The sequence below is a fragment of the Nyctereutes procyonoides genome, unplaced genomic scaffold (genome assembly GCF_905146905.1).
Source record: "Nyctereutes procyonoides isolate TBG_1078 unplaced genomic scaffold, NYPRO_anot_genome, whole genome shotgun sequence".
In the NCBI taxonomy this organism is placed as follows: domain Eukaryota; kingdom Metazoa; phylum Chordata; class Mammalia; order Carnivora; family Canidae; genus Nyctereutes; species Nyctereutes procyonoides.
Window position 1 is genome coordinate 4,949,510 of NW_026575131.1, and position 18,329 is coordinate 4,967,838.

The 18,329-nt window shown below is 47.6% G+C and overlaps 1 protein-coding gene across 3 annotated transcripts in view; it reads left to right on the forward strand.

The window, feature by feature from the left end:
• FGD5 (FYVE, RhoGEF and PH domain containing 5) overlaps positions 1-18,329 on the forward strand; it is a 122,408-nt gene that overhangs the window by 50,691 nt on the left and 53,388 nt on the right. For all 3 annotated transcript variants that reach the window (XM_055343917.1, XM_055343918.1, XM_055343919.1), the window contains exons 4-5: positions 15,031-15,089; positions 15,202-15,232. In XM_055343917.1, coding sequence (XP_055199892.1) covers positions 15,031-15,089; positions 15,202-15,232 — 90 coding nt within the window. The remainder of the gene's footprint in view (positions 1-15,030; positions 15,090-15,201; positions 15,233-18,329) is intronic.

The following is an 18,329-nucleotide window of genomic DNA, read 5'->3' on the forward strand; positions in this document are numbered from 1 at the left end:
TCACAGTGGTGGCCCAGACCTCTCAATGGGCATCGGGGCATGGTGGTAATTATATATGTTCGCTACAGGGTGCATGAGAGCCTGTGCTTTACTTCCATTTGCTGGCTGATTTTACTAGTCCTTTCATTCATGCTTCTTGGAGCTCGGGTTTGTCTTGTGTTTTACCTTTGCAGATATAGAGAAGTGAAGAACTTGCCCAGGACCACACAGCTGTGTTATCCAGGAAACACAATGAGGTGCCAGGGGCCAGGAATTTAGACCAAGAGGGACACCCCCACTGCAGGGAGACAGGCTAGGAAGGTTGAGACCAGCTTGGCATTTCTGGCCCATCTGCTGGATCCCTCCCTTGTCTGCAGAGGAGTAGTTGGGGAGGCCAAGGAGCAGCACCTCCTCCCTGACTGGCCTCCTTCAGGCATCACGTCCGTGTCTGTCTCCCACTCTTTGTTATTCTCTCCTTCCAAGGCTGGGGTTGATGTGTCACATTGATTAAAGACTGCTTCTGTGGAAGCGCTCAGCAGAAGGGCCTAGCACTTACCAAGCTTTGTATAAATGGTCATGTCTTTCATTTTGTTTTCACACCCTTGATTTCAGTTCATTTATCTCTCTGCGCAGGGTCTTCATAGTTGCATCCCCAGGGCTGTGGGAATGTGGAAGGGGGTTTTCCCACTTGACTCCTCCCCACTGCAATCCACGCCTCTTTCATTTCTTACAACACGTTCCAGGTCAATACCACACCCCTCTGGTGTAGCCTGGACACAGAAATTAAGTAACTTGCCCAAGGCCACTCTGCCAGTAATTGAAGGGGTTGGACTCAAAATCAGGTCTGGTTGGCTCCAAGCCCAGGGTTGTTTGTTTGTTTTCCTCTCACAGCCCTCTCTCTTCTTCTCTCTCCAAAAGGAACTGTTGCCTCCTTGAGGGCAAAGGAGAGGAGCTTTGAGTTAGTAGTGCCAGTTAGAGATGATTGCAGCTTTTCTGCCCTGTTCTGGGCATCCCCAAGGTCACGGAACCCGGGGGCATAAAGATAGTTGTTGTTTGGGGTTTCGTTTCCACTTGAAGCTGGGAGTTGGGTCTGGGTAGCAGGCTGGGAAGAGCTGAAGGGCTGACAGAGCAGTGGGGTGCCCCCTGTGCAACTCTCTGTACCTCAGAGTCCCACACCTAGTGATGGCTCCCCACCAGAGCCTCTGAGTTCTCTGTTAAACCTTTCTCTGGGGCCACCGGCATCTCCTCCTCTAGCTGTGTTACCACTGGCCAGTCACTTCCCATTATAGGACCTCAACTTCCCCATCTCTCAAATGAGAGCATTTATAATCACTAGGCTGTGGGAGGGTTGAATGAGGGCACAGATGTAAAAGTGCCAGCCGCATAGTAGGGTCATAATGGCCATCTGTTGTTCCTGTCTGGGAGGCAGGCGGGGAGAGGGAGAATGGAGGGTCCTGTTTGCTCAGGACCATTGTAAAAACATGAAGTCCTAGGGCCCTGGACATTTTGTCATCCGGGTCAGCTTCCCAGCCTTGAGGTCTCCAGGCCGCTGCATGGACACCCCCAGGAGCTTGTAAGAGGTGGCGGTAGCATAGGCAACAAGAGGATCAGACCCAGCTTTGACACTTGCTAGCTGAATGACCAGCAAATGGGCAATTTCTTAACCACTCTGTTCCTCTGTTACCCCTTCTGTAAAATTGGGAAAACAGTAGTGGTACCTACTTTAGTTTTGAGAGTAAATAAATCTGAGGAGATGAATACATGGCACACAGTAAAAGAACACACGAAGGTCAGAGTGGGCGGGACCGTGGGTAGGACAGGGAAGCAACCTGCTCAAAGTCCAGTAGAGTTCAGTGATGATGACAAGTGATGATGAGGCAGCTCCTGCCTGGGACAGGGATTTCTTATGTGTCCCTGGGGCCAGAGCCACGTAGAACCAAAGGCCATCCAAAGGCAGGGCTCACAGAGGGAGCAATGGTTGGAGACACTAGTATCTTGTCATTCTGAGAGCACAGAGGGAGAAGTGTGGTCTAGACTCCTCACAGCAGTTCAGTTGACCCTCAGGAGCCCAGCCCTCTCACCTACCAAATGTACTGAGCATTCATTCCCTTCTGCCCTTGAGGCTTTCATAATGAACCATAGTGGCAATCACCTTTAAAAATCAAGTTTTCATTGCACGAGGCATGATCTACTAGATTGTCCTTGTAAAGTATGAAGTTATTACAAGGTGAGGGTTAGATGACCTGAGGTACTCATTCCCAGTCGCTGTGTCCCCATGAGGCAGCTGTGGTACAGTTTGGTGTGTATCTCTCCAGAAACTTTTCCCTGTATTGATCTACATGTATCATTCGTTACGAGTGGGACATGGATGGTATTGTTTGTGGAGTTGTTCTTCATGTGTGAGTCATATCAAACCATAAGAAACTTGGCATAACTTGGTTGTGTTCACTAGTATCTTAGAGAGGTTTTCACACATTGCTACATAGCATTCTAATTTTTTTTTTACTGCTGTTATGGTATTCCAATTTAGGGATTTATTGTCCTTTATGTATTTTGCCATCCCCCTGCTGAGGAACATTTATAGTGTTTCTAATTTTTATGCTTTACCAACAGTATTGCAGTGCACTTGTTGACACATCTCCTTATGCACAACACTTTTCTCTAGGGTAGATCTCAGAAAGGGATGGGTGGGTCAGAGAGGTGTGCATTTTCAATCTTGTACATGCCACCGCAGTGACCCCCAAGAGGCCATTATGGTGCACTCCCTCCTGGCAGCCCTCAATGTAGGAGAGTTCCCAAATTGTTGGGCCTTGGTGGAGATGTGAAGGGGGATTCCTAGAGGGAGCAATCTTTCCTGGTTTCCTCTTGCTGTAGAAGTTTTGGTGGTGCAGGGAAGTGGGGAGAAGGAACATTTGCTTCACCTCATTCTTTCATCTTCCGCCCTCTCAGAAAATTCCCCTTCCCCAAAAGTTAAAGACCTCTCCCCTCTGTGCTTCTATATCATCAAGGGGGGAAAAGGAGCCAGATTTCCCATGTCCAGCCCCCTCAAAGGAGCAGACCTAGGGAAAATGTGAGTGATAGTGGAATTGCTTCCCAGGGGCCCCATGAAACATTTTTGGGGTGAGCCCCACCCTTCCTAGAGTTTGATGTAAAAATAAATGAAAGGAGGTGAGCTCCACTCTTCCAGATGTTTTGAGGTGGCCACATCAGGAGAGAGACTTGGAGCAGGCCAGGAAGCTGGGCCCAGCTGTCCACTCCCCTGTCTGATTTCTCTCTCTCTTCCACTCAGAGATATTCAGGGGGTGTGGGTTGAAGGAAAGAAGGAAAAAAAAGGAAGAGCAAGAAGGACATAAAAATAGATCCAGCTGTGACAGGAGACAAAGGCTGCCTGGCATGTCTCTCCTCCCTGACAGTGAGCCCAGTTTTCAGACTGAGACTTTTCAAGCTAAATACCAGCTCCCTGGAGACCAGCCCAGGAGTTGGTGGCCTCTCTGAACCACCTCCTCCCTTCATCTCCTCCTCCTTTGCCTGAGTCCCGTTGTCACCACACTGCCCTGATGGGTCCACCCTTGAGCCCAGGCAAAAGTTTGCCCTGTCCTCTGGAACAGGCCTGTCCTGATGCCCTCCCTGGCTGCACCCACAGTCCAGCTGGCCTAGTCTGGGACTTCTTGCTGGCCTCATGCCCCCAGGCCTTGTACCTGCCACCTCCCCTCGATCCATCTCCCTGAACTCTGGTTATTTCCACGAGGCCAGGCCCCCACCTGGATTAAATGCCAACACATGCTTTCTCCATGCCAGTCTTCTCAACTCATTATGCAGCCCTGACCATTGGCTCCATGGCATGTGCTTACTCCTCCCCATCTCTAGAAGGCCCTCCTAAATCTGCAGAAGCTTCCTCAGGCTACAGCCTGTTCTTCCCAGAAAACAATCTGATCCCCTGGCGAACGTGAACTCCCTCCTGTCAGCATCTTCTCTCTGTATCCTCACTCAGTTTCTCCCCATCCCTCCTCTTCAGCAGAAATTTATTTACCAAGTACTTACTGAGCACCTACTATGTACCAGGCATCCTTCCAAGGGCTTAACATACAGCAGCCCACAAGACAGGCCAGGGATTGTATGGAATCTGTCCTTCTGTGACTAGTTTTTTTCACTGAGCATAATGTCCTCAAGGTACATCCATGTTGCAGCTTGTATCAGAGTTTCCCTCCTCCTTAAGACTGTACGTACATATCACATTTTGTCAGTTTATCCATCGATGGATACTTGGGTTGCTTCTACTTTCTGGCTATTGTGAATAATACTGCTATGAACATGGTGTACAGATGTCTCTCTGAGACATTGCTTCTGGTTCTTTTATGTATGTCCCCCGAAGCAGAGTCACTAAATCATAGGATAATTCTATTTTTAATTTTTTGAGGAACCGCCATACTTTTTCCACAGCATCTGCCTCATCTTACATTCCCACCAGCAGTGTGGGAGGGCTCCACTTTCTTAGAGAAGGCCTTTATGTGACAGGGAGAAAACCTCTCAGCAGGCAGTTGAATGGTGTGAGCCAACAAGAACTGGGAGGGTCTAGGGACAGAGAAGTCTGGACAGAGGAGAGCAGCACCAAGGTGGGAAGGCGGAGAATGAGCTTCAAGAGCTAGACCAGGTCTGTAGACTGGAGTACAGGAGAGGGAGATGGGCCGCAGAGGTTCATTAGGACCTCCCTCAGCCCACAGACATAGTCATGTCTTCCCCACTCCCCCACCTCCCTGACTGCCATCATCGCCCTGACCTCCATAAGCCAGGGTCTCCATGCTGTCCACCTCACACCCTGGGCTCTAGTGTTATTTTGCCTGAGGAGCTCCCTCTTCCCTTGGTTTTTACTGGCTACATTCTGTCCTGGTTCTCTCCCTACTTCTGTGACTGTCCAACTCTATGCTTCTACATGAGGTGTCTATTTCCCAAGGCCTGAGCTCCTTCATCTTCATCTCTCATCCTGTGTTCTGCTCAGGCAGGCCATTCCAGGCCAGCGGCCAGCCCTACTTAGGTGACCTCCAGAGCTGACCTCCTGGTCTGACCCCTCTCTGCAGCCCCACACTCCAGCCTCCAGATAACCTTTTGGTCCCTTCTTGGAAGCCCCACAGATACTGTTGCCCCGCCACCCCGCCCTTATTTGCATTTTGCTTTCTATAGCTTCAGTTACCTGTGATCAACTTGATCTAAAGCAAGTGATCCTCTTTCTGACATATATTCAGAAGGCCAGTAGTTGCCGAACACCATGTCACAGCGCCCACATTGTTTATGTCACTTCATGTCATCATGTAGTAGGCGTTTTATCATCTCATTGTCCTAACAAGTACAACCAGAGTAAGGTATTTTTAGGGAGACCACATTCACATAACTTATATTGCAATATATTATTGTAATTGTTCTGTTTTATTACTAGTTATTAGTGATCTCTTACTGTGCCCACTTTTTAAATTAAACTTTATCATAGGTATGTATGTCTAGAAATAAAGCATACTTTAAACAGGCATACCCTGTTTGTTACACTCCACTTCATTATACTTCACAGATACTGCATTCTTCACAAATTGAAGGTTTGTGACAACCCTGCATCGAGCAAGTCTTTTGGCACCATTTTTCCAGCAGCGTTTATTCACTTTGTGTCTCTGTCATATTTTGATAATTCTCACAGTGTTTCGAACTTTTCATCATTATTGTACTGATTATGATGATCTGTGATCAGTGATTACAACTCAACATTTTGTAGCAAAATATTTTTAATTATGGTATGTACATGTCTTTTAGAGTAATGCTACTCACACTTAATAGAATACGGTATAATATAACATAACTTCTATGCACTGGGAAACCAAAAACTGTATTTGACTCGCTTTACTGCGGTATTTGCTTTATTATAATGGTCTGGAAAGACCCACAGTATCTCCAAGGTATGCACATGTGAGGCTTGGCGAACTATCTGTGGTTTTAGGCATCCACTGGGAGTCTTGAGATATATCCCCCAATACTAGGAGCGTTTACTGTGCCTCCAACTCAGCATATCCCAAGCTGAACTCTGCATCTTCCCCATCATGTCGGCCTGCTTCTCTTCTTGTATCTGCCATTTTGAGTGTTGGCACTAGATTCTAAAGATTTGAAATCAGGGCAGCCCAGCTGGCTCAACGCTTTAGTGCCGCCTTCAGCCCAGGGCCTGATCCTGGAGACCTGGGATCTAGTCCCATGTCGGGCTCCCTGCATGGATCCTGCTTCTCCCTCTGCTTGTGTCTCTGCCTCTCTCTCTGTGTGTGTCTCTCATGAATAAATAAATAAAATCTTTTTTAAAAATAATAAAAAAATAAAGATTTGACATCTCTGGCATTTCATCTTCTATTATCATGTGTTAATCGTAGATCAAAAAGAATTCAACAAACTCCAAGGCCTTTGGCCAGGCATCCTGAAGGATTCAAAAACAGGTTTCATCTGTACTTCAGACCCGAGCTCAGGCTCTTTGCACTTGCAGTTGCCTCCACCTGAAGCTCTCCTCCCATCCTCTGTAGAGCCGTCTAAGGGTTCTTCTACATCCTCAGAGAGGTCTCCCTTGCTCATTCTGCAGTGCTCGGTTATAGCATTCCTGTCTACTTCCTTCCTCATACTTATCTCAAGCTGTGATTATGTCTTTCTTTTTCTGCTTTACTTGCATGCCCTTTGCCTTTCCCTGTAAGAATAGCTCCAAGAGGGCAGGACCACACTTCTTTATTTGTAAAGACTTTTTTTTTTGTCTTTTTTAAAAAAGATTTTATTTATTTATTCATGAGAGACACACAGAGAGAGAGAGGCAGAGACACAGGTAGAGGGAGAAACAGCCTCCACGCAGGGAGCCTGAAGCCGGACTCCATCCTGGGACTGCGGGATCATGCCTGAGCCAAAGGCAGATGCTCAACCACTGAGCCACCCAGGCATCCCTATAAAGATTTTATTTATTTGTGTATTTGAGAGAAAGAAAGCTCATGAGTGTCAGGGCAGGGGCAGGGAGGGGCAGAGACAGAGGGAGAAGCAGGCTTCCTGCTGAGCAGGGAGCCCAATGCAGGGCTCAGTCCCAGGACCCCGAGGTCATGACCTGAGCCAAAGGCAGAGCTTAACTGACTGAGCCACCCAGGTGCCCCCAGGACCACACTTCTGTTCACATTTGTGTCCTTATTGCCTGGCACATAAAGTAGTGCTCAGTAAATATCCCTGAAAAAAAAAAACTAATAAATAAATGAATACATTAGACTCAGTTCCTGCAGTCAAGTAAGGAAAACAAACTTAGATGCGTGACAGTTTAGTAAAATGAAAACACTTGTTTGGTCCTATATAATTCACTTTGCACAGTGAAGAGGCTGAGCTGAGAGCCAACCCAGCTTCTTACCAGCTCCCCAGTAATCATGTAGAAGGTGTGACAGTTCAGCAGAGTAACACAGGAGACATTTCAACGCAGTGTGAGTAGAGGGAGGATGAGAGATAACAGTCACTCAGAGGTCCTGAAGCAGTCAGGGCACCTGCATGTCCCACACCCCTTATTCAGAGTCCTGGTGAAGCCAACAGGTTGGGTGTGGAGACAGTAGGATGCCCCTACCCTAAGAGAACTTCTTCTGTGGCTGATTTTCCTCTCTGCTATGTCTACATGTGCCCCTGGCCCCAGCATGGGATTGGGGCCACCATCACACTCATCCTCCCTTTCTCCTTCCTGGCTCCATGGCAGCTACTCTGTATACCCAGTGTGCAGCTCTGCCGTCGAGAGTTGGACATGTAGGCCTGCAGCACCCCAGGCACTCCCCAGACTCGCCGCATCAGGATCTGCCGATTCTCTAGATCCCCTGCGGTATATGTCTGTTCACTGAAGTTTGAGCTCTGGCCTGTGTATGTCAGCCAGCCAGTCTATATGAAGCCCTCACAGGACCCTCAGCCCTTGGAGGTGCCAGGAAAAAAGCCACTGGGGTGCCCAATCATGGGGCACTCACAGCCAAGGTGGGAAATGAAAAAGCTGCTGACAGTCTCTAAACCTTACCTTTGTGTTTTATGTTCTTTTCTGAATGTTTTATCTCATTTATAAACAATGGCTGTCTGTGAGATAGAACAGTTGTGGGGCAGCCCCTTTGTCCTCAGCTGTGTGAGTTAAGCTCCAAACAGTGTAAGTGGCCCAAGTCTTAAGAGTCAGGGCAATCAGGGAGGCTTCCAGGAGGAAGTGAGGCCTTAGTTCTTCACAAAGGGGAATAGGATGTGGTTAAGTGGAAAGGAGAAGGAGAGTACATAGGAGGCACAAACAGCATGGAATCCAGCCATTGACTGGCTTCTTGAGGTCATGGCTGGTCCTTTCTTGACAAATGAGATGGTGAGGACAGGAAGACTAAATATATGAGCCATGTACTAGCAATGTACTGGCCTTTCAAACTGAGAACTTGCCAATCGCAGTTATGACCACTCTCTTAGGATTCTAGAAGCTGAGAGAGCTGACAGGAGCATTTTGATGTCACTTTGTTTTGTTTTTCATTGTGGTAAGAACACTTCACATGAAATCTACCCTCTTAATGTCCATTGACAGTTGAATGGGTAAACAAAGTGGGGTCTGTTCGTACAATGGAATATTATTCAGCCTTGAAAAGGAAGGAAATCCCGCCACATGATACAGCATGGATGAACCTGGGGGACATTGTGCTAAGTGAAGTAAGCCAGTTGCAGAGGGACAAATGCTGCATGATTCCATTTCCATGAGGAATCTAGAACAGTTGAAGCAGAGAGTGGAATGATGGTTGCCAGGGGCTGAGGGAGAGGGAAATTGAGAGTTGCTATTCAATGGGTATAGTGTCCCAGTATGCAAGGGATTCCTGTGTCTTACAGGAAGGAAAACTAAAGCTCATAGAGAAGCCGTCGCTTGCTGGAGGTTATTCAGCAGGTTTGAGGCAAAGTCTGGAGTAAAAATTAGGTTTCCTAGTCTCTCACTCAAGGCCTTCCCAGATAACATGCTATTTATATGAATGTATTACAAACTGCATCCAGAACCAAAGATTCCTTCCAAAACTAAAAGTTTTTTAAAGCATCTAGGCTAAACCCAGACTCACACTAGCCTGACTTCAGGAACTAGAACTAGACAGGTGTCACCATGAACTGGAGGCAGCCACTTGGTCCTGGGGGAGTCGGGAGACTTCTGTTTGGTCCCACCTTCTCCCTGCCCTCCTCCTGGCAGGTGTTGCATCTCTTTCACCATCCTTATCCCTTCCCTGCCTCCTGCGGGAGCACAGGTGATGGCTGGAATAGAAATGTACCATGTCTCCCTGAGCTCCTGTCTCTGAATTTCCCAGTGGTCACTGAAAGCTGCGCTGGAAATCCCGACCTGAATTCCAAGGGGAAGGACGTTGTCTGTGACAGTGGTCCCTGGAGGAACTTCAGTGACTGTGCTTTCCAGGAGTCTGGTGCCACCTGCGAGTCCTGAGCACTCTCCCTTCTCCAGATGTGACCTGAGAACTCTCCAGAGAGCCCCCTCCCTGGGACCCTCACAGGATTTCCCCAGGGCTTGAAACAGCCAAAGAAGGCAGCCCCTCCTCTGTCCAGATGAATTTTTCTTTCAGTGGCATGTGTGGCTGAGGAGGTCGGCAAAGATGGAGCACCAGGATGCCTACCTTCGTGCCCTGCCCTCACCCAGGTTTAGTATGTGACTTAGAGACACTTTTGGAGATTGCAGGGAAGTTTTGGCATAGGGACTGGCGGGAGCCAGAGATGGGGAAAAACAAGGTGTAAAATTGAGTTCCATGGGGCATGGAGGAATGCAGGAGTGGTGTCTGGAAACGGTCTCTATGCTGAGTCACAGGCAAAGGGTAGGACTTATCTGTGCCTCAGTTTCCTCATCTGTAAAATGGAGGTAATAAGAATAGTACCTTGCTCATGGGTTTTTGAGAGGATTCAGTGAGAATACATGGAAAAAGCTTAGAGCCATTTTAGCATATACTAAGTGTTCAATGAATGCTAGCTGTTCTATTATTAAGTAGGTATTATTATTACCACCACTGTGTTACAGATGGGGCTCAGAGAAGAGAAATCACTTGTTCAAGGGCATAAGTGTAGGAAGGGGTGGAGGCCAGGATTTGAACTCAAGTCTTGTGACCACAGACTCTCAGCATCATGCTGGATCATAAGTCTTTCTGCAAGTGCCAGGGAGCCACAGGAGCCACTCAGGGCCACAAGTGACAGCAGAAGGCAGCTTCCATGACTGAGGATAGATTGGAGTAGGTGAGAGACTAGAGCTCCTGAGAGCTAAGAGACAAGTTCATTTGAGGGTGGAGGGATGCTAGGAGCTCCAAGATAAGGACCAGACAGCTCATCGCTTCCTGAGGACTGAGTGTGGAGAGGGCCCAGGCGAAGTGGAGTGTTTATACCTGTGGGCCAAAGTCATCTGAGAAGGAGGTGTCAAGGAGCTAAGAGGCCGAGGGTCCTGGTGTGGAGAGTGGAGTGCCCCAGTAACCATGGATAGGGAGAACTGAGCCAGGACATGGGGCTTAGCCAGGGACTGACAAAGACAAATGTGGAAAGAAAGAGGTGGCTGTTTAAAGGCAAGTATGAACCCAGGAGGCCTGTAAGCAGAGAAGGTGGTGAGCAACTAGGAGCTTTGGGGATAGCTTCTTCCTCTTCTGCAAAGTAGGACATTGTGGAGAAGGACCATGTGGCTCCTGGGCCTTCTTGGGGCCATTTTGAGGGCTTCTCACAGTAGTAATAATTACTGTGACTGTTAAACAGTGATACTGATGCCTCCCTCTGTGGCTCTTCACCGAGAAGAGCTTTTCCACCTACAGCTTTTCCACCTTGCAACAGCCTCTAAAACAGCCGTTCTCAAAACCTTTTGGTCTCACACCTCTCTCTCCTCCTAAGACTGATTGAGGACCCCAAAGAGTTTTTGTTTCTATGAGTTTTATCAGTAAGTATTTACATGAAAAAGTAACACTGAGAAAAATTTTAAACATCTTTTAATTCAATTAAAATTAACAATTATAGGTCCAATTGATGTTAACATAAATGGCCTTTTTTATGAAGAATAACTTTTCAAAAATACTTAGTGAGGAGTGTGACATTGGTTTCCATTTTTGCAAATTTTCATATGTCTAGCTTCCTAGAAGACAGCTGGCTTCTCCCAGCTGCCTCTGTGCTCAGTCTGTTGGAATTGTTTGAGCCAGCTTCACAGATTAGTCAGAAAAGGGAGATAGAACCCCAGAGGTTCTCAGGCCACACTTGGAGAACTCTTCTAGAAGGAAGCTAAGCACTCACATTTAATAGCTGGAGAAGGGCAGCCCTGGTGGCCCAGCGGTTTAGCGCTGCCTTCAGCCCAGGGTCTGATCCTGGAGACCCGGGATCGAGTCCCACATCGGGCTCCCTGCATGGAGCCTGCTTCTCCCTCTGCCTGTGTCTCTGCCCCCCGCCCCCGTGTGTCTCTCATGAATAAATAAATAAAATCTTTAAAAATAATAATAATAATAGGGAGAAACAGGCATGGAGACAGAGGACTAGGACTCCTAGCTCTTCCTTTGACTGCTACGAGGAGGGCAGCCTGAAGGACTAGCCCTCCCAACCTGGTCCCAGAATAGCCAGGGTTGACTGGCTGGTTTGCCTGAGGCCTGTGGAGGAAGTGCAGGACTAGGCGGCCCTGGGGAACAGGGAAGATAAGCTGCTTTGGCCTTGGGCAGAGGGGCCAGCAGCAGCCTGATATAACACCCACAGCGTCAGCCTGAGAAATGTGATAGTGCAGGCCCTGGCGCCCCCAGCCCCCACACTCCTGGGAGGAACCCTGTTCCCAGAAGTCTGTCCCTGGACACTGCCGTCAACCTCAGAGTTCATTTCCTGGTTAAACAAACATCTATATTAAATGGCCCAGTTGGGCAACGCCCAGTAGCAGCTTCTGAGGAGAGACTCAGGCACATGGCCTGCCAGGCCCCCTTCTTGTCCGGCTGGTGAAGACACATCCATCATCAGCAGAGTCGCTAAAGCAGGACAGCCCCGTGTGTTCCACCCAGAGTCTGCCTGTCTGGCAGGAGGGGTTGGGAAGGACGTGCAGAGTGGCCCGTGCCCCAGCCCTACCAGAAGTCTGCCCCTCACAGCTTTGAGATTGTAACAATGATAATGGTGACAACTCTGAAAGTTGGGTGGGCCTGACCATGCCCATCCATCATCTCATCGTCTGGTTCTTGCAGGGTGGGAGTGGTGACCCCGTCTTCTGGATGAGGACGCAGAGGCATCTGAGAGGGGCTTACCCTCAGCCTGATAGCCTCTTATGGCCTGGCTAGGATGTGAGTCTGGGCATCCTGAATTCCAGCATAGCTCTTTCCTGTGTACCATGGTAGGCACTGCTCTGAGGGTCGGAGACCAGAGAGAACTGAATCAGGATTATCCTGGGTCCTTCTGGAGTGCCAGACTCCTGCTACCACCTTTCCAGTACAGGTGAAGAATAGGTGTTTCCCAATTTGAAAAACCCTGCCATCCATAATGAGCAGAGATGCCATCTACCAAGTGCTTACTTTGTGCCAGACACATTGCTGGGTGAAGTGCTTAGTTGTTGAAGCCAGACTGCCTGGTTTTGAATTTGAGCTCTGCCACTTACTAGCAGTGGCAAAGGACTTACTTAGGGCAAAGGATAGGACTTATCTGTGCCTCAGTTTACTCATCTGTAAAATGGAGATAATAAAAATAGTACCTTGCTTATAGGTTGTTGGGAGGATTCAATGAGATTACATGTGAAAAGCTTAGAGCTGTTCTTAGCACATACTAAGTGTTCAATGAATGCTAGCTGTTCTGTTATTAAGTAGGTTTTATCATCATCATCATCATCATCATCATCATCATTACCACTGTGTTACAGATGGGGCTCAAAGAAGAGAAATCACTTGTTCAAGGGCATACATAGGAGTAGGAAGGAGTGCAACATGGGATTTGAACCCAAGACTTGTGACCCCAGAGCACAGGCTCTCAGCATCATGGTGGATAACAAGTGAGAATTGAATCACAGGCCCCTGGAAGATAGGAGATCATCTTGTCTTCATTTTGTTGGAGAAGAACCTGAGCTGGGGATCTCCTGACCCCTGTCCTTTACAAAGTTATTCTATTGATGGAAGCATTAACCAAAGGATTTCTTAGCTGTTAAGGCCTGTCCTGGCAGCATATATTTTCCATTGCAAGGGTTTTGTTTACAAAGCCTTTTGCATGTGGGACTCTGCAGGAGCCCCTGCTTGGAAGAAGTGAACTACTCTTGTCCACAGAGCCTCACACTAGCCCTGCAGAGGCAGAAGGCAGACAGTGAGTCATGATTCGGCGCCTGTGGGAGGGCGGGAGGCCAGGTGAGGCTGGAGGCCTCCGCAGGCCTCACTAGTTCCCCTGCTGCTCCATGGATGCTGTGACAGCCCGCCAAGAGGCAGCAGTGAGATACAGGAGGGAGAATGATTGAGGGCCCAAGTTCTGCCCTATTTGGGTGGCCCTGGCAAGAACAAAATCTCCAAAAACACTGTGTTTCTTAGCCAAGAAACTATGAGGGTTGAAGCAGCCAGAGAAGGGAACTCATTTATTGAATGCCTACTGTGTGCCGGGCACAGTATATCTCATTTCAGTTATTTATTCAGATGTTGATTGACCATATGTGTGCAAGGATAGCATCAGGTAGTGTGGCTGCTGTAAAGAAGAGCACAGCAAGATGAAAGGTTATACCAAGTGGCTCTCACCCAGGGGTAAGATTGTGCCCCCACCTGCACTGCAGAGGACGTTCGGGAATGTCTAGAGACATTTTTGTTTTCACAACCTAGGGTGGGGTCTTTTTTTTTTTTTTTTTTTTTTTTGCAACCCCATGGGTTGGGGTCTTGACCATAACACTGTATAGTTGCTCTCCCAATAGTTAGTGAGTTTCTGGTCATTAAAGTAGATCATTCACTTGACCACTGGCTCCTAGAGTTTAATAACACACAGGTTCAGGATAGAAGGGAATTTAGAGGTTACTTTATTCACACATGGGGAAACTGAGACCCAACCTCAGAAAGTGGCTTGTGCACATAATACCAAAAGGCAGTGGTGGAGCTGGAACCAGAAGCCAGGTGTCCCATATGAGTGCCCTCTGCTCCACCGATAGCCACCCCACCCCTAGCCTTACCTGCGCTTTCCTGTCATCAACTATCTATTCTTTCAGGCTACCCCACAGTGTCTTTGCTCTTCTGGGTCCCAGCCAGCAGCTGTGTCTGATATCTGGCAGGTTCGGGGTCACAGAGAAGGGGCCTGCTTATGGCAAAAGGACCAGCCAGGCATCTGCCTCAGCCCCCACCCATCCTTCCTGTTTATAGACATCATCTCAGTTATTCCCAAATCTTACAGGTACAGAAGTTGGGTCTTAGATGATTTAAATGGCTCACCTTCCGAGGTCAGCCAGGATAGTTAGTGCTTCCCAAGTGGAACAAACACTTATTCTTTCTTTCATTCACTCATTTAGTTCTTTCAGTCAACAAAAGCAAGCCTATTATATGTGAGACACTGGCCATGCAGGGGTGAAGTTTATGGTTCCTGCCCTCCAGGAGAGACATAATTGGCATCCTGAGAGTAGGATGCCCCAGAAAGGATACTTGAACCAGCTGGTTCAGGGAGGGGATCCAAAAGGACTCCTTGGAGGAGGTGATAGATACCATGGTAAGTCTTGAAGGATAACTGAGAAATAGCCAGGCAGAGAAGGAGAAAAGGACACCAAGGGGACAGAACATGCAAAAAGAGCTCCCTGTGTGCCAAGAACCACAGGTTATTCACGGTTGCTAGGCCTGTTGATGGAGGCCAAGATCACACAGTCGTGATTGTGGCCACATATAGAGCACTTACTATGTTTTGGGCAGTGTGCTGAGCTCAACAACCTTCTGAGTTAGATGCTCTCAATATCCACACTGGCAGAAAAGGAAGCCATGAGGTTGAAGATTTCACAACTTGGAGTTCCTTCTGTAAACCTGACACTGTTGGAGGTGGGGTCTCCCTTCCCCTCTCTGAATTGGTGTTGTCCCTCCTGATCACTCTTCCCTCTTGCAGATGGAAGGACAGTCCAGAGCCCACGTCATCGCACAGGAACTGCTGTCTTCGGAGAAAGCGTGAGTTCCCAAGCAGCTGCCTGTGGCCTTGAGCTTGTTCACAGAACATCGCCCCTCCCTGGCTTAAACAGGATGGCAATTAATGCAAACTCAACCCTCTTTCCCTCTGCAGATATGTGGAGATGCTCCAGCACTTACATCTGGTGAGTTAATCATTTCCATTGTCCAAAACTAATTGCCCTTTTACAAGGCTGTGATATAAGAGACAGAAAAGCAGTGAGGAGACAGGTGATTTCGATGAACAGAGGCTTGGCAGCAGACAGATGTCCAGCAAGGCTTTTTGTGGACATCTGTCTCTTGATTCTTGTGCTTCAGGGGATGAATAACACCATGCTCTCCATGGATGTGTCTCCCTGCCCATGTGTATGGGGGGGATGTGCTGAGGTTTCTGAAAGGGTGTTTGCAGTTTCCTTAGCTGTCTTGCTGAGGAAAGCAGGAAGAGGATAGTTTTTGTTCTGGGTCATTGCTCTGTGTGTGAGTTTAGGTGTGTGTGTGTATGTATGTGTGTGGGTGCATGAGTGTGTGTGTGTGTGTGTGTACATGTGATGTATGCTTAGGTCTGTATGGAGGAGATATGTTAGCACAATGACAGAGCAGCTTGAGTATAGAGAGGCTTTCTTAGTCATCCTAGCACTGGGGCAATGACACCTGAGCCAGTGGAGAGGAGATCCTCTGGACTTTCAGAGGAAAGGAGGCCAGACCTGAGGACTTCCTGGGTATCAGGCACTGCCACCCTTTACAACCCACAAAACTGCCTGGAAGGTCTTCCTCTGCAGTTAGATCAGTTCAGTTCAACAAACATTTTTGAGCACTTACTATGACAAGAGCTGGAAAATAGAAAGTCAAATCAGACAGGCTCTTTCCCAGGAGCTCTCTGGCCAGCGAAGGACACAGATTAGAAAATGAGTAATCATCTGGAATACAGGGGAAGGGACTGACAACCTGGGGAAATCTAGAGAGGCTTCCCTGAGGTGGTGACTTTTGGGATGAGTCATAAAGAGGGGTGAGGGAAGAGGGTACAGCAGAGATGTCGGAAGTGAGGGAACATTGAGAGCACCTGTTCCTTGAGATCTCTAAGCTATTTCCAGTCCCCTAGTAGTTTAGCATCTGATTGCACACTGTTGGGCATTGCTCACCATGTCTATCCAAGAACATCAGAGTTGGGAATGTCCACCCTGGACATTTTGTCTGTGGTGATATGGAAGCCCCAAGAGGGTGACTAAGCCAGGTGAACACCTTATATTCCCAGTGCACTGTCATGTATTAACCCTACATCTCCCAACTGCCTTTGGAGTTCTTTGTGGGAAAAACCTCTCTGGATGCAACAGAGCACCCAGCACCAAGCCCGGCCTCTTGCTGAGTCCAGCTGAGGTTCTTGTCAGTGACATCACCCTAGTGTCACATTGCTGTGTGAGCAAGGGCACTCAGGTCCCCAGAAGCAAGACAGAGCACTACTCTGGTCTCTGCACCCAGCCCCTCATTTTTGCACTTTAGAATGAAAGCTTTATGTGCATTATGAAACCCAAAAGCCCTCTGGTATGAAATATACCACCCTCTTACACCTAAAAGATCTCTTTAGGAAGGGCAGGGAGAGTCACTTCCATTTTTAGTTCTCTCTCCCTTGCCTCTGAGCTGGCAGCATGACAGAGAGGCTGGGCTTTTTGTTTTATGACTTTGTTAAGAGGGTTTTAACTGGGAAACTTCCATCTGTGTTTGCACTGCTTCCTGCCAGTTGGAAAGATGCTGAAACCGCTGGTAATCCATAATAATATCCTGAGGAGAAAAAAAAAAAAAGAGCCCATAAAAGTCACAACTCATAAGCTAGTTTCGGGAAATTGTGGTCCAGAGCTACATTTATGACGTCAGTGTGTATGGGGACAGAAGTGGCAGGAGACCCCCAATTTGACTCCCAAGTCCTAGCCAGGGACATGAGTCTTAAGGAGACCTGTAAACTTTGAGACATTCTCCACCACTCCCAATCTGGATCTATTCCTGATTGCAAAAAGTGGCAGGTTCTCTCTCAGAATTCCTCCTTATAGATTTAATGCTATTGAAATTCCAAGACTGCTCAGTGATGGGAAGAGCGGACCATGCATTCTGAACCTCCCCGGCTAGAAAGGTCTCTGGCTCCATTATGTTGTTTTGAGGGGTGGTAGGGTAGCCCCTGGTCTTCTCTGTTTGGGAATTCGACCCTGTGCTTGTGAAATGGTAGATAGACCTAACTCAGGGATTACTAAAAGTTCTGATCATCCAAAATTGAATCCTAGTGGTCAAGAGCCTGTTTTTGTGTATTCTATTAACTAAGAATGGATTTGATACATTTTATTATTTATTTATTTATTTATTTATTTATTTATTTATTAAGATTGTATTTATTTATTTGAGGGAAGGAGCATGAGTAGGAGAAGCAGAGGGAGAGGGAGAAACAGATTCCCCACTGCGCAGGGAGCCTGACTCAACTGGGCTCCATCGCAGGACCGTGAGATCATGACCTGAGCCAAAGTTAGCCACTTAACCAATTGAGCTACCCAGGCACACCTATATGGTTTAAATGTTTGTTAAAAAATGGCAAAGAAGATGCATCAACTATACTTCAAATAAAACGATGTAAGAATTTTCAATATATTCTGGATATTAGACCCTTGTCAAATACATAATTTGAAAAAAAAAGTGAAGAATATATGACTGAGACTGTATGTGGTCCACAAAGTCTAAAATATTTATTATGTGGCCCTTTACAGAAAAAGTTTACTGACTTCTGGGTTAAGGACTCCCTTCTATCCTTCCAGGAACTCATTCATAAATGCATTCATCCCCCTGCCCATCCATCTGTATAATCATATTCTCACCCACTCATGTAGCCAGCTTTTCAAGCACTCTTCTGTCCTTTAATCTGTCTGTGCCCCCTTTGGTGTACATCTGTGCTCCCATTCATAACCACCCTCAATTCACCCACTATTCAGAGGCCCACCCATCCTCCCATCCGGGCATGCATGCATGCATCCATCCATCCATCTACCATCCCATCTACCCATCCATCCATCCCTGTATCCCTCTGGCTTACTCCTGTTGGATGGGACATCACAGGATTTTTACAGTGCCTGTGGCACTGAGATGGGCCTTCAAGCCCCAAAGATAAATAAGGTCCAGAATCTTCCCTTGAATATGGGTCTCTTTTTTGTGGGGGAAAAGGTTGAAGTAGGGAGGAGAAATAAGTAAACAGTCAGTTATGCTACTCTG